At 44.0% G+C, this 24720-nt stretch overlaps 1 protein-coding gene across 2 annotated transcripts in view; it reads right to left on the bottom strand.

Annotated features, from left to right (window-relative positions):
* The window catches only part of LOC142777428 (uncharacterized), a 179692-nt gene that overhangs the window by 73574 nt on the left and 81398 nt on the right, over positions 1-24720 (bottom strand). For both annotated transcript variants that reach the window (XM_075881811.1, XM_075881810.1), the window contains one exon: positions 11774-11850. In XM_075881811.1, coding sequence (XP_075737926.1) covers positions 11774-11850 — 77 coding nt within the window. The remainder of the gene's footprint in view (positions 1-11773; positions 11851-24720) is intronic.

Genomic DNA, 24720 nt, shown 5'->3' on the forward strand with positions numbered 1-24720 from the left:
TTATTGATATATTGATATGTTTGGTTTAACGACCCAAAGCCACCATATCATTATGAGAGACGCCGTAGTGGAGGGCTCCGGAAATTTCGAACACTTGGAGTCGTTTAACGTGCACACGAACCGGAGCGCACGGGCCTACAGCAGTTTCGCCTCCATCGAAAATGCAGGCGCCGCGGCCGGAAATCAATTCTGCGGGTCAGCAGCTGAGTACCTTAGCCGCTAGACCACCATGGCGTGGCCAACAAAACTTCAACAAATCTATTTTCTCCATATGCACGACCGCTCTATATTGCCACAGCTCGATCATTGCAGAAGACGCGTGCCACAATTCGCGTTCGTAAAAGCCGCCAAGCAAGTAGCAAGAAAGCCGCGCCATGGAACGCCGTCCTGCACGCGCCACGATGCTACGCCACGGGACCGGCACAAGACTCAAGGGGCAGAGGAAGAGACCGACGAAGTTGGAGTAAGCGAGCGAGAGACATTTTTGGCTGACCATTTTTAGTTTTGAGTTTACGGGCACAAGTTCGCTCTTAATAAAGAGTTTATATAGTACCAGGTGTTATATTTATTTGTAACAATCTGGTAGACGTGCTGGGTATGATTCCAAGCCCACCACAGGCAAGAGAGAGAAGCCCAGATCCCAGTAGATCAGAGCCAGCAGAAGTGACACCTGTGCACCAGCGCACGAGTCGCCGACTACGTGGCGAGCAACCAGAGTTTGGCCCCCTAATTGACCCATCAAGACCTGTCGAGACGTCAAGCAGAAGCATCAGTGCGATGGCCACCCAGTCGATGCCATCTCCATCTCACCTCATTGTGGATTCGCCACGTACACCAGAGGTCTTCTACGGTGAGACCTTTGAAGACGCCGAGGACTGGCTTGAAGGCTTCGAGCGCGTTGCACGTTTGAATGGTTGGGACGAAGCCCGAAAACTTCATTACGTTTACGTCGCCCTGCAAGATTTGGCACGTACGTGGTTTGAGAACCACGAGGCGTCCTTGCTGTCGTGGGACGACTTCCGACGAGAGCTAATCGCAACCTATCCGAACATAGACCGCAAAGAGAAGGCAGAGGCTGCTCTTCAGTTGAGGGACCAACGGAATAACGAGAGCGTAGCCATATACATAGAAGACATGTCGCGGCTCTTCCGCCGAGCCGACCAAAACATGGCCGAGGAGAAGAAGTTGCGGCATCTAATGCGCGGAGTAAAAGAAGAAATTTTTGCAGGCCTGGTGCGTAATCCACCGCGAACTGTGGCGGAGTTCCGGTTCGAGGCAACGACCATGGAAAGGACACTACAACAACGTGCGCGTCTGTACAACAGAGACTTCAGCGGCTCTTCAGTCAGGGCGGAGTCAACAACCCTTTCCACCAACGTTGACGTCCTTCGGGAAATAATGAGGGCTATTGTTAAGGAGGAGCTCCAGAAACTGCAACTCCCCCAAAGTCCTCCAGCGATACCCTCAATCGCGGACGTTGTACGTGAAGAAGTGCGGCAAGCAATTATTCAACCACAGCCTCAGGTGCCACACCACACGCAACCGGAACCTCAGCCACAGCTGTCGTACGCTCAAGTTGTACGGCAAGACATGAGACGCCCGAGATTTGCACAAGCTCCCGTTATGCCACAGACCTTTCCTCGAAGTACGCCACCGCCGAGGCCAGAAGCGAGACCCCGCAAATGTGATGTATGGCGCACGGCAGACCAGCGGCCCCTCTGTTACCACTGTGGGGAGGCAGGTCATCTTTATCGAACATGCCACTACCATCGGGTCGGGCTACGTGGCTTCCCAGTGAATGCACTCTGCTTTCGTAACGGTGAGCACCCTTACGAAATCCAAGAATTTTTATCTTCGCACTATTCCTCTCAAAAGACTCAGCGGCATGTGGCGCTGTTGCTTGAAATGTATGTATTCACTTAAATCCCCTCTATGTAATGCCCAATTGGGCCTTTAGGGTATTGAAATAAATAAATAAATAAACATGAATCGCGGTCGATTGCACCAATGCACAATAGGTCGCCGAGTCCACACCCATCATCTACTTTCCCGAGTCGTCGTTCACCAAGCCCGCGACGGGAAAACTAGAACCAGCAACCTGTGGAGGCAGGGCCGCTGATTTTCGGAAAACTGAAAACCCTCCATCGCTAACCGGATCAGACGACGACACTGACACAATGACGAACAAGCGCAGTAATGGTGACGTGACATCTGAGCTACAAGTCAGAATCGACGACGTCGAAAGCATAGCGTTAATAGACACAGGTGCAGACTACTCAGTAATAAGTAGCATGCTCGCGAAGAAGCTGAAGAAAGTGCTCACTCATTGGACCGGACCGCAAATACGCACCACCGGAGGGCACTTAGTCAGCCCCGTAGGATTGTGCACAGCGAGAGTGGGAATAAGAGGCCATGTGTACGTCTGCAGTTTTATTGTTCTCCCTGAATGTTCCCGTGAGGCAATTGTGGGCATGGACTTCCTGCAAGCAAACAGTGCCATCATCGACTTGCAGAAATCCCAAGTTTCTTTCTCTACAGAGAACGCTGTTGCTGTGTGTCATGCGGAGCAACCAATTGTTTCGTCTCTTCGTATTGTGGATGAACGTATGACAGTGCCGCCACGTAGCAGCGTGACAGTTTCTGTGAAAAGCGACATTTTTCGTGAATATGCCGGACTAGCTGATGGAAATATCGAACTGCTACTCACAAAGGGGATACGCGTGGCGAGAGGTCTAGTGAACCTGCGGAACGGATATACTGATGTGCTATTGACTAACTTTACCATTGAGGTACAGCATGTGATGAAGGGAGCAGCCATAGCATCACTTCATGACTACGTACAAGTCTCAGATGTTTGCACCATAGAAAAAGTACCCACAACGCCCTCAACAGTGGACAGTGTCCTCGAGAAAATAGATATTGGCCAAGAGCTTTCATCTCTGCAGAAAGATCAGATTGTGGAGTTGATCAAGAAATTCGCAGAGTGTTTTTCCTCTTTATCGAAAGTCGGACATACGCCTGTAGCAAAGCACCGCATTGTAATCGAAGGGCATGTTAGACCAGTATGTCAGCATCCATACTGAGTAGCTCCGAAAGAAAGGGAGGCGATAAAGAAGCAAGTACAGGAGATGCTCGACGACGATGTCATACAGCCTTCCAAAAGCCCATGGGCATCGTCGGTAGTACTGGTGAAGAAGAAGGAGAACACCATGCGGTTCTGTGTTGACTACAGAAAACTCAACCTCGTCACGAATTGAGACGTGTACCCACTCCCACGAGTCGACGATACGTGGGATAAACTGCGCAATGCTCACTTTTTTTTATCGTTGGATCTAAAGAGCGGTACTGGCAAATAAAAGTTGACGAACAAAATCGTGAGAAGACGGCGTTTGTGACACCCGACGGACTCTACGAGTTGAAAGTACTCCCATTTGGTTTGTGTACTGCTCCCGCTATCTTCCAGAGGATGATGGACACTGTGCTCTCCGGCCTCAAATGGCAGTCATGTCTTGTCTATCTTGATGACGTAGTAATTTTTTCTACTACGTTCGAGCAGCACGTACAGAGATTGAGAACGGTACTGGACGCTATTCGTATGGCTGCACTTACGATCAAACCCGAAAAGCGCCACTTTGGATTCCGGGAGCTTCGGTTCCTGGGGCACATTGTCAGTTCTCACGGTGTCCGCCCAGATCCGGATAAGATCACTGCGGTTGAAAATTTCCCAAGGCCAAGAGACAAAAAAGCTATGAACGTTTCCGGGGGCTTTGTGCCTACTATAGGCGCTTCGTCGAAAACTTCTCCAAGATTGCGGAACCACTGACACGGCTTACGAAGGAATGTGTGCCATTCATCTGGCACCAAGAGCAAGAATACGCCTTCTCTGAGTTACGACGGCGTTTGCAGTCACCTCCCATACTCGCTCATTTTCTCGAAGATGCCAAAACAGACATTTATACGGACGCCAGCAACGTTGGCCTCAGTGCTATTCTTGTTCAATGGCAGAACGGGGAAGAAAAAGTTATTGCTTATGCAAGCCGCACTCTGTCGAAAGCTGAGTATCATTATTCAGCTACGGAAAAGGAATGTCTCGCAGGTAAATGGGCCATCAGTAAGTTCCGTCCATATTTATACGGTAGACCATTCCGAGCCATCAGTGACCACCATTCATTGTGCTGGCTTGCGAACCTCAAGGATGCTTCCGGAAGACTTGCTAGATGGAGCCTGCGTCTACAAGAATATAACATCACCGTAGTCTACAAGTCTGGCCACAAGCACAATGACGCGGATTGCTTGTCACGAGCACCAGTCCAAACCTCGTCTCCTGAGCATGAACAAGACTCCGCATTTTTCGGAGCTGTGAATGTGCCGGAGATGGCTCATGATCAGCGAATGGACCCAGAATTCCTTCTGCTCATTCAATACTTAGAGGGACAGCAAGTCGAAGTACCGCGAGTTTTCGTCTGTGGACTACGTTCCTACGTCCTCCGCAACAACGTTCTCTACAAGAGAAACTTTCAACACACCAGTGAAACGTTCCTACTTCTGATACCATCATCACTGTGAGTGGAAATTTTAGAAGCGTGTCATGATGACTCATCGGCAGGTCACTTGGGCATTAGTAGGACTTCGGTAAGAATCCGCCAGAGATATTACTGGCGAAAATTGATAGATTCAGCCCAACATTACGTAATGTCATGTCGAGGATGCCAAAGACGCAAAGTACTACCTCTAAAACCAGCAGGTCTTTTGAAACCAATAGAGTCACCGAAATTTCCGTTTGAGCAGGTCGGAATGAATTTGCTAGGACCATTTCCTATGTCATCGTTTGGGAAGCGTTGGATAGTTGTAGCAACCGGCTACATGACCCGGTATGCCGAGACATCATCTCTCACAAAAGGAACGGCAAATGAAGTGGCTCAGTTCTTGTGACCCAGATAGTGCGGCGACATGGCGCACCTAAAGTCTTTATAACTGACAAAGGAACTGCGTTCACTGCCAGGCTAGTACAGTCTGTCGTGAAACTAACGCACACCGATGACAGAAGAACTACCGCGTAGCATCCGCAAACTAACGGGTTAACTGAAAGGCTGAACAGGACGCTTGCTGACATGATCACAATGTATGTGGACGTCGAGCATCGGACTTGAGACACCATATTACCGTATGCTACATTTGCATACAATACCACAGTACAAGAGACAACCCACTTCACGCCATTTCAACTTGTCTATGGTCGGACAGTAATAACGACATTAGACGCGATGCTGCCTTCAACAGCGCGAATGAAGAAGATCCTGGCATAAGCGAATATGTAGAAAGGGCAGAAGAGGCGCGACAACCAGCACGGAACCGCATCATTAAACAACAGGACGTCGACGCGCACCGTTACAATCTAAGACGAATGGACGTTCATTACTCCCCTGGAGACCAAGTGTGGGTCTGGACGCCTGTACGTGCACGTGGCCTATCAGAAAAACTTATGCGGCGCTATTTTGGCCCTTACAGTGTTCTTCGTCAGCTAGGCCTATTAAACTACGAATTGATCCCTGAAGGTCAAGTATGCACAACACGACGCAGGAATCTCCCGGAAGTTATACATGTAGTACGGATGAAACCGTACTACGACAGAAACTGAACAAGTGAACTGACTCACGTCGTCTAACACAAGGACAAGTCCTATTGTTTATAAACTGTCAACCGGCTCTACGCATCGGGGTGATGCGTGCTAGGAGGGGGACTAATGCCACAGCTTGACCATCGCAGAAGACGCGTGCCACAATTCGCGTTCGTAAAAGCCGCCAAGCAAGTAGCAAGAAAGCCGCGCCATGGAACGCCGTCCTGCACGCGCCACGATGCTACGCCATGGGACCGGCACGAGACTCAAGGGGCAGAGGAAGAGACCGACGAAGTTGGAGTCAGAGAGCAAGAGACATTTTTCGCTGACCATTTTTAGTTTTGAGTTTACGGGCACAAGTTCGCCCTAAATAAAGAATTTATATAGGACCAGGTGCTATATTTATTCGTAACAATATGCGTGACAAAACAGCTTAGTCTTCTTGAACGGTATACTTTTGTCAGCATAAATATACGCTACGTCATCAATTTGGCATTACCACATTTATGCTTAAACATTATTAAAAGATCACATTCGTTCAAACATACTTGCAGTTCAAGTACTATATGTAGCGGGAGATCAGCTCCTATGGGAATTAGTAAGGTGGTTTTACTGCACGAGATATGATATATATCAAGCTACTATTTCTCGGCGTCGGCAACGTGTTTTGCGTACTTTTGAAGTTTTAATGCACCTCCTGACACACGCTTTATGAGGACTTTGATTATTAGCTTAAAAACTATCGAGATGCATTCTCTACACTGAGGAATTACAAGAGTGGAATTGAACTCTCAGCCATTGTCGCAAAGAGAATACGCTAAGTTTTTTCATTCCGGCTAATTAATAAAATGGAATTGTGGCAAGTGCTAACTTCCCGGAATTAGAATAGAATGGAGGAGCCCATTCCACAACATTGGTAGGAGAGCATCTCGGGCTCAATCCCTAGATTGAATCAAACTTTTATAGAACTCTAAAATGCCCTTTCTAAAAAGCGCATGTTTTCTCTGCATAGTATCGTTCTGCTTTCGAGCATATTGCAATTTAGCTTTCTCGTATCACGTCTTTCGGGTAATTGGTCGATTCTGGGAATACAGCCTAAGAAGCTCAGTTTATGTACCCCATGAGCACTTGCACGTACTACGGTGTAACATCAATGATTTGTCACGCAGGATTCTCAAGTATTTCAATAACAATCAACTACCTGTCGCGAAAAATTTGTTCGACAACAGGTGGCTTGTTTCTTCAATGTCTGTTTCGTTCTTTGTCTAAAACACTCCAAAACAAGTGCGCCACCTAATGTCTCTCCACAGTGACCTTCCTTTTATTCTTTTGGCTATGTTACCAAGCTTTGTTTCGCTAGCCTTCGTTATTTCTCTCTTCGCGCAGCAGTTATACATGTAGACCGAGCTTTGTTTCGGAAGCCTTCTTTACTGCTCTCTTCGCGCAGCAGTTATACATATACACCAAGCTTTGTTTCTCTAGCCTTCTTTACTGCTCTCTTCGCGCAGCAGTTATACATGTAGGCCAAGCTATGTTTCGCTACCCTTCTTTACTGCTCTCTTCGCGCAGCAGTTATACATGTAGATGTCGTAGTTTGGTGAAGCAAAGAGCACCCAATGACATTCTGACGTCCTGAATTTGTTTCCTGCCTTGTTATTGAAAGGTATAGGTTCAAGCTAGTTGGTACTCCATGATCAACTACTGCTTAGAGGTCATATATGTGCACTAAACGTGGGAGCAACAGTTAGCGCCGCCAGTAGCCATGACGGCAAGTGTGGAATACATTTTATTTGTCTGTTTGGTGTCACGTAGCACGTGAACTTATTACGAGCTGGCAGCTGATCAGTAACCATCGTATACTACCCAAAAGCCACAACGTCTACCAGAACGAGAACCTCGCTATGGATGAAAAAAAAGAAGTGTATATCTAAGGGCTCGTTTTTTGTTGTTTTTCTTGGAGTTAGACACAAGATTAGTGAGCTGTAACACACTATGATGCCAAGGAAAGTATAGCGGATGTTATTAGAAATACTTGTAACGTAAATGTGAAGAAAAAAAGTGGACAAAAAGATACCTTGCCATGGGCAGTGACCGAATTTGCGACCTTCCAATAACGCGTCGGATATTATACCAACTGAGCTACCACGGCGTCTATCCCTCCATCCACCTTATTGGGTATAATATACGTGCATTAACGCGGGAGCGTCAGTCAGCGCCACCAGTAGCCATGACGGCGAGAGTGGAATCTTTATCTCTCTGTTTGGCGTCACGTAGCACATGAACTTATTACGAGCAGGCAGCTGACCGATTATCTTTCATATACTCCCTGAAGGCATAGAGTTTCCCAAAATTAACTAGAGGGCACTCTGGTGCTGCGATCGGTCTGACGTTCGGCAATGTGGTCTTGTGCATGAGATCAGAAGTTCAAGCAACATTAGAAATTAAGCAACGTGGAATAGGTAGGCTTGCCTTAGGAGCTCACGCGAATACACCAAATCAGGGAGTACAAGGTGATATCGGATGGACATCATTTGAGGGCAGGGAAGCTAGCAGGAAGATAAAAGTTGAGAAGCGATTGAGAGAAATGGGGAAGGAGCGTTGGGCTAGGAAGGTATTCAGCTACTTGTACATGAAGAATGTCGATACAAAAATGGCGGAAGCGAACCAGAAAGTTAACTGGTAAATACTTGAAAAACAGCAGGGGGCCAAACCAAAAATAATTATCGCTTAAGAAGAAGGTGAAGGAAGCCGAGACCGATATGTGGAGAATTGGCATGATTAAGAAGTCCGCACTAGAGATCTATCGAACTTTTAAGCAGAAAATTTCCAAGGAAAGGATCTATGATAATACTCGGGGTAGTTTTCTACTGTTTGAGGCCAGGACGGGAGTATTGCGAACCAAGACATATCGGGCCAAACACGAAGGGGTAGACACGGTATGCAGTGCGTGTGGAGAGGAAAAAGAAACTGCGGAACACTTGATAATGTTTTGGAAAGGGCTTCACCCTATAGTTCAGGATGATGGCGCAGACTTTTTCAAAGAACTGGGGTTTAGGGACATTGAGGGCAAAATAGACGTTAAGCGGGTAGAATTAACTAGAAGGAGGTTATCTGATTGGTGGCTAAAGTCAAGGCACGAGTGAAAATTAAACCCTTCACTGCAAAGTACGAATCCTCAACCTTACTATTTAAGGGAAAAATAAATCTAGTTTTTGTTTCATTAGGTATTAAGGCTTGGTGGCGCTAGCCACCACCCGATCTAAAGGCTACAGTCATATCCATCCATTCATCCGTTCAGCGACCATGGAAATGATGGGTAGTACACACATTTGCCTAGTCTTCGTACTTGCGGCTTCGTTTATTGCTGGTTACGGTTTTGTTTTGAAAGAAAGAACGAACCCTTTTGAACTTTGTGACTTGATTCAAAATGGGAAGTTTAAAAGAATAAGGTTGTGAATCGCAAACGGTGAATATTTGCTAATTTATGTTTTCGTGAAAAACAGCTTCAAGCCACACGAACACACACGGAGCCAGAAGCAGGCCGGAAGTACGAAAATTAGACAAAAGTGTGTACTACCCATCATTTCCATGCTCGCTGAAGCGCCATGCGTTGCAGCTCCCATAGACACTAGCGCCAGAGTTCCCTCTAGTGTATATTGGGAAACTCTATGCCTGAACACCAAGGCTTGGTCCCTGCCCACGGCCAGTTATTTTTTCGTCCACTTTGGTTTCTTCAAATTTACATTACAATTACTTCTAATAACATCTCCTATACCTTCCTTGGTATGGTTGTCTGTTAGAGCTGATTAATTATGTACCTAACAAAAAAAAAACAAGCTCTTCTTTTCTTCATAGGTAGCGAGGGTGTCGTTCTGGGAGACTTGGTGCGTTCGGGTACGAGGAATTATTTGTCGACTGCCAGTTTGTAATAAGCTCACCGGCTACGTAACGCCAAAGCGACAGATAAAAAATGTTCCACACTCACTGTCATGGCTACTGGAGGTGCTGACTGACGCTTCCACGTTTAATTCACATACATACTCCATGAGATAGACGAAGGCATAGCCGCCATGGTAGGTCAGTTGATAGAGCATAGGATGCGCTATTCGCTGGTCAAAGTTTCAGTCTCTGTCCATGGTAAGCTATCTTTATGTCTACTTTTTCTTTCTTCACATTTACATTACAAGTACTTTTATTGACCTCTCCTATATTTTGATTTGTATGATTGTCTGTTAGAGCTCATTTATATTGCACCCTGTAATGGTCAGACGTGTTGTTCCTCAGGGTGGTCTGCTTGGTTCTTCGCTTGCTATTCATCATCTATCCTGATGATTTCATAGAAATAGACACTGGTGTTCAATATATTGTACACGCAGGTGCGACAAGCTAACTTTTATCAAGTACGGGTGTGGATCATTTAGTAGAGCTGCCCAATGTCTTGGGTAAGTTACACTTTCGGTCTCCTTAAATAAACTCAAGCTATAATTTGAGCTAGGAATCATATTGCTTCTGTCAGCGCTACTTTTTCTTCAGGAGCAAATGCCATAGAAATTACTGAAGCCTTTAAAACGCTTGGAGTCTTTTTTAATGAACTCATACTTTGGGATGCTCACATGGGGCAACTTCAACTTAAGCTTGTTCGTATAGTTGGCATTGTAAGAAAATTTAAGCATTTGTGCCGTAAAATAACGCTTACACTGTACCAAGCACTGTTAGAATCGCAATTAAAATATTGCATAATGGTGTGCTCAAATATTACTAAACTGCGCACAACGCTGAAGAATGCGCTAGAGCGATCGCTGACGTGCCTGGTTGCGCCTGTGCGTTTCGGTTTTCTCGTGCAAGGATTTTTTATAATAAAACTACAGTTGTAAGTGTTGAGCGACTTTTTTGTCAAGTGCTTCGTTCCTTCTACCTTGTGCGCTTATATATTTCCACATTAGTTTTTTTCTTGTTAGCGACGCTTTCTCGTCTTACTTTTTGGTGAGTTTTGGTCGACAAATCTTAGTGTAGAGAATTTATGACTAGGCCCTTTAAGCTCATAAATGCAATTTCGAAGCGTTCTGAGCACGCATCAGCTGCGCGCTGTGCCCCGCACTGATGGCGTGGCAGAAGCTAAATTTTTCTTTCAGTGCTTATGATTCTACAGCTTTTAGTAGCAGCAGCAGCAGAGGCGAGAATCAGGTGGCATCAGTGGTACAACGTCAGTGATGTCTTTCGTTCTGTCCTTTACTGCGGCCATACAACGTGGCCAGCAGCAAAGGTGCGTTGGCCGCTGGTAGCATGGCTAATGCGCCGGTTTCCAGCGAGGACAACGTTAGTTTTGCTGTCTTTGGCGCGAGATTTCCTGGAAAACACAATTAATTTATTGTTTGCAGCTAGTTCGTGCCTAAAAACAAAGTGGCTCGACCAGTTTTAGACTCCAAGTTTTCGACCAGGTAAACGTATCCAGACAGCAAGAGTTTGTTGAGCATCCTTTTAAAGGGCCTCTAATACACCCTGAATTCAAAGACAAGAGATGAGTGTCTTTCTCATTTCAATAAATTTTCTACCAGTGGTACCTCCTCTTCCAGATTTACTTACAAAACACGGGGACAGCGTCAGCAGTAAGCTTCGAAAAAATTAACATTTCACGCTTTTTGGTTACAAAATCTTTATTGAGGTACCTGAACGTGACCGGACTTGGCGAGCATCTATAATATACCAGCACTTTTTTATGCGTGTTCTCCCGAAGAGTTCATGTCTTTTTCTTCTTTCTTTCTCTGCTTCTTTCTTCTCTAATTTTGTTGTCGCTTTCCCACCCCACGTGTAATGTAGCCGACTTCCCTGCCATAATTCACCTTTGTTTTGTTCTCTCTCGAGGCTACACGCAGTTATCTCCCCTTGCGCGGTCGAAATACCACTAACTCAAGAGACATCATTATGTCACGCACGACAATAAGGCGAGAGAAGAACGGGTGTGTGACTGCATGGTATATCAGAATAGTGCAAATCACAGCCCTGTATCTTGACCAATCAAGAGTTTATTCCCGCAGACGTCACGTGCGCAGACTACTGGCATCACGAATGGTGCTGACAAGATGGAAAACGCCCTGTGAAAATAACCCTCTAATTTTTCGCACTCACAGAGTATATTTAGAGACAGGCCATGTATACCTTTGAGATGGCTGTTAGCAGAGGCACCAGGCAGAAAGGCATCCAGACCATTGCCTTCAGTCGTAGGTGGCGACGACCTGCAAACAGCGCAACCAGTTCAATCCGTCGCCTCTGATAGGCTGATTATACTTGGCCACCAACTAAGATGTGTTCTTCCAGAGCAATATTAAAGGTGAATTACTATGCAGGGAATTCAGGTGCAATTAAGTTTAAGCTGCTAATATTATACCTGGTGAGGTATTGCATCTCGCAATCTTGACATGATTATGAGAGACGTCGGCTCCGGAAATTTCGGCCTCATGAGTTTCGTTAACGTGCATATATAGCTAAGCACACAACACAGTTTTCTTTTCGCACCCTTTGGGTCTGCAGCCGAACACCGCAGCCACAAGACCACCCTGACTGGAAATGTAAGCTGCTGATTGCTGTGGAAGCTCTTCTCCGATGCAGTGCAATTCAGTGGGTGCAAGCCTCCCTCCTCCGCAAGGCCCCCGAAGACCAGGTTGGCACCGTTCAGCGGGTCAGAGCTGTCACCGAAAACCTCGGAAGATGTTACTCAAATAGTAGATCCCTGGCTGTCTAGCCCCAGACACAGAAACAACCGTTGAGAAAATAAAGTTTATTCATTTGCGCCAGCTCAGGTCATGCCGTTGGCATACCTCTCGGTCAGCATGCCTTCGAACGAAAAAAAAACCTAGCTTATTCCTACTTCTAGGAATGGGTACAGCAGTAAAGTGAAACGTGTTTTCACAGAAGTGATTGTATAGTGGGCATAAATATACAAGAACCTGTGTAATGTTTAGTGGTATTTGGCAGCACCGTTTGAAGTGCATGCATGTGTATACTCATGTTCAAGCCCACTAGCGCACGCTTTTGACACTGTGCTAGCTGAAGAAAGATACCTGGTCATACCATATCGTTCTTTCCTCGCATAAATTGCATCACGAAGCACGTATTAAACACTCCTAAAATATCTCGCGTGAGCTAGGAAACATACGGGGACATGTCTTTTTATATTTAGGCCTTATAATGTGCTCTGTAGTACATTAGACGTTCGCGTATGCTGCCGTGGCCACGAATAGCAGTTTTACCACGCCTAAAGGCTAGTTTATGAATACCTATGCATAAGTACAAAAATGGTGTCTACTAGAGAGCTCCCGGCATGGGTCAATGGGTGCACATCATGCGTTTTGTTTAGGTCGTCGGTTCAGTTTGTGTAAACAGGAATGTTGTCCTTTCTTTTACTTTAATGTACTCGTTTCATAAAGCAAACTGGAATATGGAGACAACATCACAAAACATGTGCTTCCTGGCCACTTTTTGTCTCGCCCGTCATGCACAGATGTTTTATTAGTATATCCATGCGCTTCGTCCGAAACTGTTTCATATATCTATTCCAACTCCCTTACTTAACAGCGAAATCAGGGCAAGTCGACTACAATGCTCCTGCCATCGAGAGTGCATGTGTCCTTACAACGGCGCCAGGGTTTTTTTGGTGGCCTGATGAAATTTGGAGTTCAAGCAATGCGATGCTGGTGTGTGTGGCACTACTTTCGGTCAGGCTTGTAAGTTAGCCAGACAACTCAATTTTAATGCTGTTTTAGCACCGCAGCCCATTCAAAATTATTTCGTATGATATTCTAATGAAATTTAATGAAAGACATCCAATTTAGTTAGATCATCCATGTCAATACTTCTAAACGTAGTTACTTTTGTGGCACTATTCTAACCCAACATTATCACACAGCTGTTCATCTATAGTCATGATTGTTTACGTGTGCGTGTATGGCGTGCTTATCTTTTGAATATTTTTTATCATGTTTGTAGCAGTGCAAGAAGCTCCTTTTTATTCATGCATAGTGCGGGGGCTCTAGGAGATTCATCTTCGATCTTTGCACTTACTATTTCGCAAAATCATTTTGGTTGCCATTTTTTTGTTCCAAGCAAACCAATTGCACAAAGCACATCGGATTGTTTTTTAAACAAAGTATGATAGCCATCATCATCATCGTCATAATCATCAGCCTGACTACAACCACTGCAGGGCAAAGGCATCTCTCAGGATTAGCCAGTCAACCCAGTGTAGTGCTTCCTGCTATTACGTTATACTCGCGAAATTTTTTATCTCATAGGCCCACCTAACTTTCTCTCTCCCCTTCGCGCGTATGCCTTGTATGCGAACCAAGCCAGGTACCCTTCATGACCAGTTGTTATCCTGCTTTCGTTGACGTGCCCGGCCATAGCCCATCTTTTTTTCTTGATTTTGAACAATATGAAATCACTAACGCTGATTTCATGGCCTACTCGGCTCTCTTCTTGTCTCTTGAGTTCACACCTAACATTTTCTTTTTCGTCGCTCACTGCGTCGTCCTCAATTTAAGCTTAACCCTCTTCTTAAGCCTCCAGGTTTCTGCTCCATAGGTAAGTACCTGCAAGATGCAGCTGTTTTAAACCTTTTCTTGAGAGTTAGTGATATATCACTATTCATGATTTGAGAATGCTTGCCGAATATGATCCCGCCTTCCTTATTTTTGTAGTTATTTCACTCTCCCGGTTTGGCTTAGCGGTTACTGCCTGTCTCAAGTAGACATGTTCTTTTACAAAATCTAGCGTGTCTCCGCCTATCGCAAAGTGCTGTTTTCTGCCGAGACTGTTGCACGTTACTTTAGTTTTGTGCATATTGATTTTCAGACCAACTTTTCTGCTTGCCGTGTTCAATTCAGTAATCATGAGCTGTAATTCGTCTCCTGAGTTAATCATCAAGGCAATGTCATCAGCGAGTCGCAGGTTACCAAGATACTCTCCATTAACTCTTGTCTGTAACTCTTCCCAATCTAGGGCCCTGAAAACGTCATGTAAACACGCGGTGAATAGCATTGAAAAGATTACGTCTTCCTGTCTTGCACCTTTCTTTATTGGGATTCTGTCGCTTTTTTAATGGAGAAGTATGGTGCTGTGGATCCACAGTAGGTTTCTTCCAGTGTGTTTTTAAAGGGTTCTTTAATGTTCTGATTTAGTAGTGCCTGCATTATTGCTGATGTCTCCACTGAGGCAAACGCCTTTTCGTAATCTATGAAGGCTATGCATAGCGGTTGGTTGTATTCAGCGCGTTTCTCTATCTTCTGACTGATCGTGTGAATTTCGACTATTGCGGGGTAGCCAGTACAAAATCATGCTTCGTCCTTTGGTTTATTAAACTCGAACGTCGGCTCATTTATATTACCGATAATTTTTTGTAAATAGCTTGTAGAGATCTGACAGCAACCTGCTCGGCCTGTAATTTTTCAAGCATTTGACAATTCCTTTCTCATGGATTATTATGATGTTAGAGTTCTTTCACAATTTTGGTATCCTCTCGTCAATAGACGTCCAAGCCAGTTTTTCTATTTATTTTTATTTATTTATTCAGATACCTACAGAGCCCAACTGGGCATTATTGTAGGGGGGAAACAAACAGGAAACAATACAGGTAGTACATACAACATGAAAAGCAACAAACATTATGTAGGAATCAAGATAACATCAACACTCTACACATAAATACCATTATAAAAAGACTAAACATCACGTTACTAAGAGGTTGATACAGGTTGTACAATACGAAAAAGCAACAAAACATAATGTTAAAGTAAAAACTTTTAAACATAAATCAACTTTATAGATACATAACCTCATAAGAAAGACAGTAGAAAACACAACTAGGCAGAAGCTGTAAATGGTGAGATAAAGTTCAAAATATCCCACATATGTCATGTAAAACCTAGTTAAACAAACATTCTGCGAGGGCTTCATCAAAGGAAGTCGGCAATGACAGTGCAACTTCATTGGGGGACAATTACAGTCATGGACAATCCTTGGAAAAAAAGAATGTTTATATAGGTTGATCCGACACGTATATTCTCTAAACTTCAGCAAATGGTCTACGCGGGCAGATCTATAGGTAGGATCAAGTATGTAGGTTACTTTCCTTAAGCCTGTTGCACCTATAAAAGTTTTGTGGAACAGTTTCAGGCGTATGTACTTCCGCCTGTCCTGCAAAGACGGCCATCCAAGATTGTCCCGTATATCGAAAGAGCTATTTCTGAAATCATAGTTTGATGATACAAATCGTGCTGCACGCTTTTGGATGCGCTCTAATTCGTCAACACATGTCTTTGTACCGGGGTCCCAAGCGGAACATCCATATTCTAATATAGTGCGAACTTAAGAAAAGTAAAGAATTTCTTTTAACTTAGGCGGAGCTTGCTTGAAGTTACGCCTTAGGAAGTTGAGAACCCGACTAGCCTTCGCTGCTACGTAATCAATATGGTCATTCCAGGAAAATTCATTTTTGTATAAAACCCCTAAATATTTGTAGCTGGGTACAATCGTGAGGCTTTCACCATCAAGAGAGTATTTCGTATGTAAAGTATGACGTTTTGTAGAAAACTGGACAATGTTACATTTAGAAAAATTTAGCGTCATATTCCACGTATTGCACCATAGTAGTATCTCGTCGAGGTCACTTTGTAGTTGTACACTGTCATTCAAAGTATTGATTTCACGGTAAAGACAACAGTCATTGGCATACAATCTGAGACGGCTTGATACTCCTTCGCCTATATCATTGATAAATATCAAAAAAAGAAGAAGCCCGAGTAAAGATCCCTGAGGAACACCTGACAAGACTGTTTTATGTGATGAGGTCATTCCATTAAGAACAACACACTGTTTTCGGTCAGTAAGGTAAGCCTCAATCCAGTGTAAAAGCGCCGTGGGAATACTAAGTACAGACAGTTTTACAAGTAATAAATTGTGTGCTACCGAGTCTAAGGCCTTTTGAAAGTCTAAGCAAATACAGTCCACCTGTTTGCCATTATTCCACAATTTCCACAATTTTCCTGCCATCTTTCATTAGGTCCATTTTTACATTATCATCAACAGTAGCTTTGCCTCTTTACATTCCTTCTAGGCCTTTTTTTACTTCCCCTGTCGTTCCTGGTAGGATAATTCGCATACTGTTCTGTGCTTTTCATCATGCCACCATCAACCACCAAGCTTCCACCATGCCACCGTCATCCACCTTGCTCACCAAGCCTTCCACCAAACACGTTTGCCTCGCCACCATGAGCCGGCATTTTCTACCGTCACCACTATTGGCTCGCCACCACCACCACCATCTGCCACCATTTTTTCCACTCTTGCCATCAACAGATAACATTTTCTACCATCACCATCATTGGCTCGCCACCACCACCACCATCTGCCATCATTTTTTCCACTTTCACCGTCATCAGCCATTATGCCCACTACAGTTTCCACCATATCCACTAATATTTCCACCATATCCACTATTCTTTCCACCATATCCACCAACAATTCAAGCATCCACCAACCCAGGATATTCAATAGGGATGTCGAATTCCTATGGGTTGAAATTCCTTCTCATGATATCATCCTGGTTGTTTTACTTCTGCACAGCTGTCTGTAGAACTCCTCGGTGACCTCAACTATCCTGTCTATATTGTTTATGACATTGCTTCCTTGTCTTTTAATGCATACATCGAATTTTTGCCAATGCACAAGTTTCCTTTTGCCATTGCTGCTTTTAGGCTTCTGGCAATTTTTACAGCCTCCTTATTTTTCTTCCTCTTATACCTTCTGATCTCCGCTAGCGTACGCCTGTTCATTAACTTCCGGAGCTCCACTAGCTCAGTCTCGTCGTTTGCATTTGAGGCTTTCATGATTTGTCATCTCTTAATAAGATTTTTCGTCTGCTGACATAGTTCAGCAGTGTCCTGCCTATTGGCTGTACTACAAACTTGCATTGCACGCTCTTTTATGATACTAGTAAGATTATCATTCTTTGTCTCAACGAGAACGCCCGTTGTCTTGTTTAGAGCCGCGAAGCTATTCTGAAGCGAAGTCTGAATTTCTGTACTTTCTCTCTTACCACTAGCTCATTAATTGACTTCTTGCGTATCAGTTTATGCCTTCGCTTTTTAAAATCTACGTCAGTACGAGCTCTCACCTTTCTATGGTCACTGCATCGGATCTTGCCAACTACTTCTACATTATGTACAATGCTCGGGTGTGCACATAGAAATGAGTCTGTTTTAGTTTTTGTTTCACCATAAGGACTTCACCACGTCCACTTACGGCTGCCAGTTTTCTGCAGAAGATATTGAAGATTTCTGCGAACTCTGCTAATAACTCCCCTCTGATATTTCTTGAGCCTATGCCATAATCCACCACTGCATGGTCTACAGCCTCTTTCTTGCCTACTTTAGCAATAAAGTCGGCCATCAGTATAGTGTACTGTGTCTTTATTAATTGCCGACTCTACGTCTTCGTTCAGTTCAACCAAATGATCAGCATGCCTCGATGTAGGCATGTAGGCCTGTACCACCTTCATCTTGTATTTTTTATTACTTACCATCCTCTCACTCATACTATAGTAATCCTCTATTTCCCAGCGACGTTGTTTCGTATAACAAACCCCACTCTTACTTTTTTGTCTCAAGTAATCCACGCTAAAGACGTGTCCGTTTTTCAGCACTCTATAAGCCTTACATGTCTTCCTAACTTCGCTGAGTCCTACTACATCCCATTTCACACTCTCATATTCCTCGAATAGCACAGCTGGATGACCCTCACTAGGAAGCGTTCTCGCGTTGAACGTAGCCAAGTCCAGATTGCAGTTGTATTTATTTATTTATTTATTTATTTATTTATTTATTTATTAAAACCCTCAGGTCCAGAGGTAATAAAGAGATGAGTGGTTACAATTAACGATGTACAAAAAAAAGCAGATAAAATAATTTTAGTACACAGGCTTCCAATTATGTTGTTTTAGCTGGTCGTAACAAGGAATATTATAGTGTACATAGACTAATAATAATTATTGATTTAAGAAATGTGCTAAGGATACAGGCATGTACGTAATAAAAGTGTAGTCATAGACAATGGAATAGATATGTGTAGAACAAGCAATAAAATAGAGAAAAACAAAGGAAGGAGAACCCGGCTATAAACTGCTAAATAAAGCTCCTCTAAAGAGCTATCATGAATTGACACGACGTCACCAGCAAGGCGGTTCCAATCGATGGATGCTCGAGGAATGAATGATTGAAAGAATATTTTTGTGAGGCATGTTCGAAGGCCAACCTTGTGATGGTGTTCTATTCTAGATTATATGTATTGTGGCTGCCAAATTAGTTCGTTTTTCAGAGTTGAACGAAGATATATTTTATGAAAAAGAGCAAGATATGCAATTTCGCAATGATGAGCAAGCGATGTTAGCGCAAAATACGATTTAATGGCAGACACACATGCAGTATGGTGGTAGTTAGACAAGATGAAGCGAGCAGAGTTATTTTGAAATTGCGGCATTGCGGCCTGTCCTAACCCAGTAATTCTTAACACCCTTCGCTGCGTCGCATGTCTGACCGCCATCTTGGACAGTTGCTTCGCAGCTCCTGAGGACTGAGGGTCAAGGCTTGATTGCTGTAGTCATGAGAGGCTGTGACCAGGCACTGCACCGGGATCTCCAATCCTGCTCTGGCGAGAGAGTGCATTACTGGCAGGTGGTCGCCCGTGAGGCCGCACCACAGACCTCTTTATTTCTTTTCTCCCGCCGCAGCTCTGTGAAGCGGCGGCGACATTGTCTCGACCCAGAAGGAAGCAGCATGAAAGAGCAGATCTGACCGACGTATATTATTTGTGTAGGAAACACGTCTATCGCATTTTCGGGAGAAGGGTCTCGGACGCACGTGTGACGTGAGCAGCGCGACCCATCATGTAGTGCCGCATCATGACAACTCCCTGAATTTTGGCGGACCGATGGCTCCCGTTGAGAAGCGCGCATTTGCAGTAACATTAAAATAAAGAAGGCATTGGTTTGCCAGTACAACTCAAGGCAGTGCAACCCAAGACCATAGTGCCAGCACAAGCGAGCACTTCTCGATAGAGCTCTGGGCGAGATGATCGACACCGGAGCCGTGCGGCCTTCGGACAGTCCATGGACCTTCCCAGTGGTACAGGCCCTAAAGAAAGACGATACAGCACGTCTTTTTGTGGATTACTGCAAGCTCAACGTGGTCACAGTGACAGATTTCTATCTTTTGCCTGAAATACTGAGCATATATTTCTTCACCCCTATCGACGGCTCTCGTGTGTGCCTTAAAATCAACGTTCACGCTGACGATGTCCTGAAATTGGCCTTCACTTGCCATAGAGATTGGTTTGAACTTGTGCGCATGCCCTTTGACCTTTCTATTAGTCCGAGCTTCTATCAGCGCAAGATGAATATGTTCTCGGGTGATGCAAAGTATATAAACATGCGCTTTTGTACATCGATGATGTGACCGTACTTTCCAGAATGTTCTTAAAGCATCTGCAGCCCTTGCGTAAAGTTCTACAGTGCATTCCGGCAAGCGGTCTAACAGTTCATCTCAGAAAATAGCAACTCGCTACTAACAAAATCAACCTTCTTGAATTTTTTGTGAACAATGGTGTACTAAAACTAAACCCAGATAAGGAGCAGGCAATCGTAGATTTTACTCAACCCTGAAATACTTAGTGTTTGCAAAGTTTCTTGGAATGATTGCTTTTGATTGTGATTTCAATGCGCAGTGCACAGACATTGCTTCAGCACTAACACAGCTGCTGAATAAAGGCGCTGAATGGTAGGTACTGTTGGTGAAGGCAGAGCTCAAAAGTTAAAGACCAAGAAACTGGACTACTCAGACAAATTGCATCTAGCAACTGTATTTATTGAAAAAAAGATGTGGGGCGACATACAAAGGAGCAAAAAGAGATAGAAATGTTTTCTGAAATAGAAAAGCTGAGAGGTCGACCTGAATCTATGTTCTAGCCTGCTACCCAGATTTAGGAAAAGGGAAGGGGTGGAAAAAAAGTAGAGAAAAAGGATGTTGATGATGGTGAGAAAGATGCCGGTGAAGCAAGACTTTGGATCAATTATAGTCTCTTTTCAAGTTCTGTATCTCTTAAAACTTGGTCAGCGCTTTCAGAATATGACACTTATGAATAGATGGTGGTCTCAACAGAACTTTTTCCGGAAACTTGCTGCTTGGTACATTTCATCAAAAAGGTAGTCATCGAATTTCCTTGTGCAGTGTATCGTGGGTAGACGCAAAAGATATGTTCCTATCTCAGGCGTGCCACAGGCCTCACAATTGGGGCTGTCTGCACGGCCGATAACATATAGGTGACGACGAGTAAACATGAAACCTAATCGTAACCGGTGCAATAATCTTGTACTGCACCTTTTCATGGACGGCGGTAATCTAACATGCATATCTGGGTCAAGTTTGTGAAGACAGCGAGACAGCGGTGACGATGACTTCGTCAGGACCAATATGCTGCTGTAGTTACTTGGAGGAGTGTATACACAACAAAATTAGTGTCCGGTTGTGAAAACAGAATAGTCAATATTGCGGCGTTATCAAGAGCCATGTTTGCCTCCGCATCGGCTTGCCGGTTTCCAAGTAAGCCACTGCGTCCCGCAATCCACTGATAACTTATACGATGGCTACTTTTCACGGCTACATCGTGTGATTCAGCCATTTCTTCAGCAAGTTGATATGGCCCCCATTTAAGCACCGAACTTATGACCCGAAGTGCTGGTCTATAATCAGAAATTATAGTTCAAATGCTAGGTTCTGATGGAGGTGGAAATGTTGTAGGCCCTGGTGCTCAGATTTGGGTGCACGTTAAAGAACCCCAGGTGGTCTAAATTTCCGGAGCCCTCAACTACGGCGTCTCTCATAATCGTATGGTAATTTTGGGACGTTAAACCCCACATATCACTCATTCCAGATGCTAGAAGCCTGCGTAGGTATATGTAACAAATTACCTCATGGATGGCCACAATCTCTGCCGCTGTTGAAGTTATCAGTAGCGGCAGACATCAATGGCGGTAGATATAAACGTTATCGTTTATTTCTACAAAATATGCCTTTTCCACGCATATCTTTACGGTCGGGTCTGTGTTAACCACTGATTCAACAGTGGTGTTCGTCATACCAAGTTTGAAGACCAGCGAACGCTTTCGTCTAGACCATTGAACAATGTACGAAGGAAAAGGCAATAAAAGCTAACTGCACGTTATCCTTGAGACGTGTTATGTCGGGAGCAAAACACGTGCATTTGTCGTTCGTCAGGGCAAACGCACGCACATAACAACTCTGCACTTCCTCAGAGCAAAACAATGTGGGACGGGCTTCCTGACACCATTGTAAACATACCTGAGCCCACTTTTAGAAATAAGCTCACACTATTCTTTTCCTTTAACACCGTATAGGCCTCATCTGTCCTCCTAACCTCACTGAGCCATATTATATCCCAATTAGCACCCTCTCGCTCCTGGAATACTACCGCTAGACTTCCCTCACTAGATAAGGTTCTAGCGTTAAACGTTGCCAAGTTCAGGTTCCAATGGTGGCCTGTCCGGATCCAGAAATTCTTATCACACTCTGCTGCGTTGCATATCTGACCGCCGCCGTGGTCAGTTGCTTCACAGCTGCTGGGGACTGAGGGCCGTGAGTTAGTTTACGTATGCTTGGGAAGAGAGCCGCGCTTTGAGATAGGTAATAGTGCATTTTAAGTTGTAAAATAGTATGTCTACTTAGGGCAGGTAATAACCGCGGAGCCGAACCACAAGATTGAAGTAACTAGAAGAGTAAGAATGGGATGAAGCACATTTGGCAAGCACTTTCAAATTATGACAAGTAGATTGCCACTTTCCTTCACGAGGAAGGTATATGATAGCTGTATCTTGCCGGTACTTAGCTACGGAGCAGAAACCTGGAGACTTACAAAGTGGGTTCAGCTGAAATTGAGGACGACGCAGCGAGCAACGGAAAGAAAAAGGTAGGTGTAACTTTAAGAGACAAGAGTAGAGCAGAGTGGATTAGAGAAAAAAAACTAGGGTTAAGGATATCATAGTTGAAATCAAGAAGAGGAATTGGACATGGGCCGGGCATATAGCGCGTAGACAGGATAACCGCTGTTCATTAAGGGTAACTGACTGGATTCCCAGAGAAGGCAAGTGGGTTAGGGGGAGACAAAAGGTTAGGTGGGCAGATGAGACTAAGAAGTTGGGGGGTATAAATAGGCAGTAGCAAGCACACGGCCGAGTTAACTGGCGGAACATGGGAGAGGCCTTTGTCCTGCAGTGGACGTAGACAAGCTGATGATGATGATGATGATTCTTTTCCTTATAAATTTCCCGCATGCAAGTGCTTTATCACAGAAATTCATTGTCTTACTATTGTACTTCAAGCACAATGGTAAGACGATGAATTTCACTAGAGAAAAGCAATGGCAATGAATATATCTAGAATGTATTTTTGTTTAAAATATATTTCTTAACTGTGGTTCTTTTGCACATATACAGGGTGTTCCACTTAACTTTACCCATAGTAAAAAAATATTCCTGAACAAGTAATTACGACGCGACTAAATGCATGTTGCTCACCGTTGCCTGGAGTTAGAATATTTTTTGTGTTCTCAAATATTGTTTATTAAACCTGTTTAAATAACTAAGTTTTGAAGGAACGAAGATGGATGAAAATTTCAATGAGAAAGTTGTAGTTCGGTTTACAAAACGTCCAAGTAGATAGTTTTGAACATTATATCTGTTAAGTATTAGTGTTTTTTGACTAATTACAAATGCCCGTGAAACACAATAAAATACCACGTCACAGACCCAATCGCGCGTCAGTGCACACGATGATTCTAGTGCTCCCTAACGTTCCGCCTACGAGCAATACGCTTCCCTCGTACCGGTTCATGACAGCGGTAAGCGGTCACAGTGGTTACCGCTTTTGTAGCCGATAGCGAAACGTGTTCACCGTAAAGCCACGACCATCGTTGCGGCCCTGCCGAGAACGCACAAAGGGGCAAATTCTTTGCTCGTTTGTACGCGGTTCCTTAGGGAGCACTAAAATCATCGTGCGCACTGACACGTGAGCTGGTTTGTCACGTAGTATTTTTTTGGATTTCGTGGGCACTTCGTAATATTAGGAAAACGCTAATAATTAACAGATATAAAGTTCGAAACTATATATTTGGATGTTTTGCAAACTGATCTACAACTTTCTCATTGAATTTTTTTATTGATCTTTGTTCATTCAAAAGTTAGTGATTTAAACAGGTCTAAGTGAACAATATTGGAGAACACGAAAAATAGTCTGATTAACTCCAGGCAACGGTGATCAAGATAAATTTAGTCGCGTCCTAGTTACGTGTTTTGGCATATTTTTAAACTCTGGCTAAAATACGTGGGACACTCTGATATGTTTATATTGTCATTGCCTTAGCGTGTTTTGTTGTCCTTCATTCCATGCCTATCAATGTCTTTTTTAGTAATCAATTTTTTTTCTATTGTAATACTGAATTCGCAAGATCTTGTACAATTTTCTAGTTCTCGTTTACTAATGTCTTATCCCCCCTAACACTAGGTTTCAAACATAGGAACCCGTGAGGTATTTGTATAAATAAACTCAATAATATTTTTATATGTACCAATGGGATAGTTGAGGAGCTATGGTGTTTTGAAGCAGCAGCTAACAGAGGGATACAAAATACGCCATAAGAAAAGACGCGAACACAGGCACGGTGTTTGCGTCCTTTCTTTGTTCGTGTTCGTGTATTCTTCTGTATGATTCTTCCAAATTTCAGCATTAGCGTTTTTCCTGCTTTGGAACTGTGTCAAAGACAAATGTTCTGATAATTTTCTATTTGCCTCGTTCTAATTATGCCACTCGTCTATCTGTGAGGGCTATGGAAAGTGTGCTAACACATGCGCCAAAATTTTTGCGTCTTAATTTTTTGGTCCTTAACTTTGCAGGGGCTGATTTCACCTACAGTATGTTCAAACAATCCCCCACAAAAGCTTTCCTGCGCCCCGCTATGGTGGTCTAGTACCTAAAGTAGTCGGCTGC

This window comes from Rhipicephalus microplus, chromosome X (genome assembly GCF_043290135.1).
Source record: "Rhipicephalus microplus isolate Deutch F79 chromosome X, USDA_Rmic, whole genome shotgun sequence".
NCBI lineage: Eukaryota > Metazoa > Arthropoda > Arachnida > Ixodida > Ixodidae > Rhipicephalus > Rhipicephalus microplus.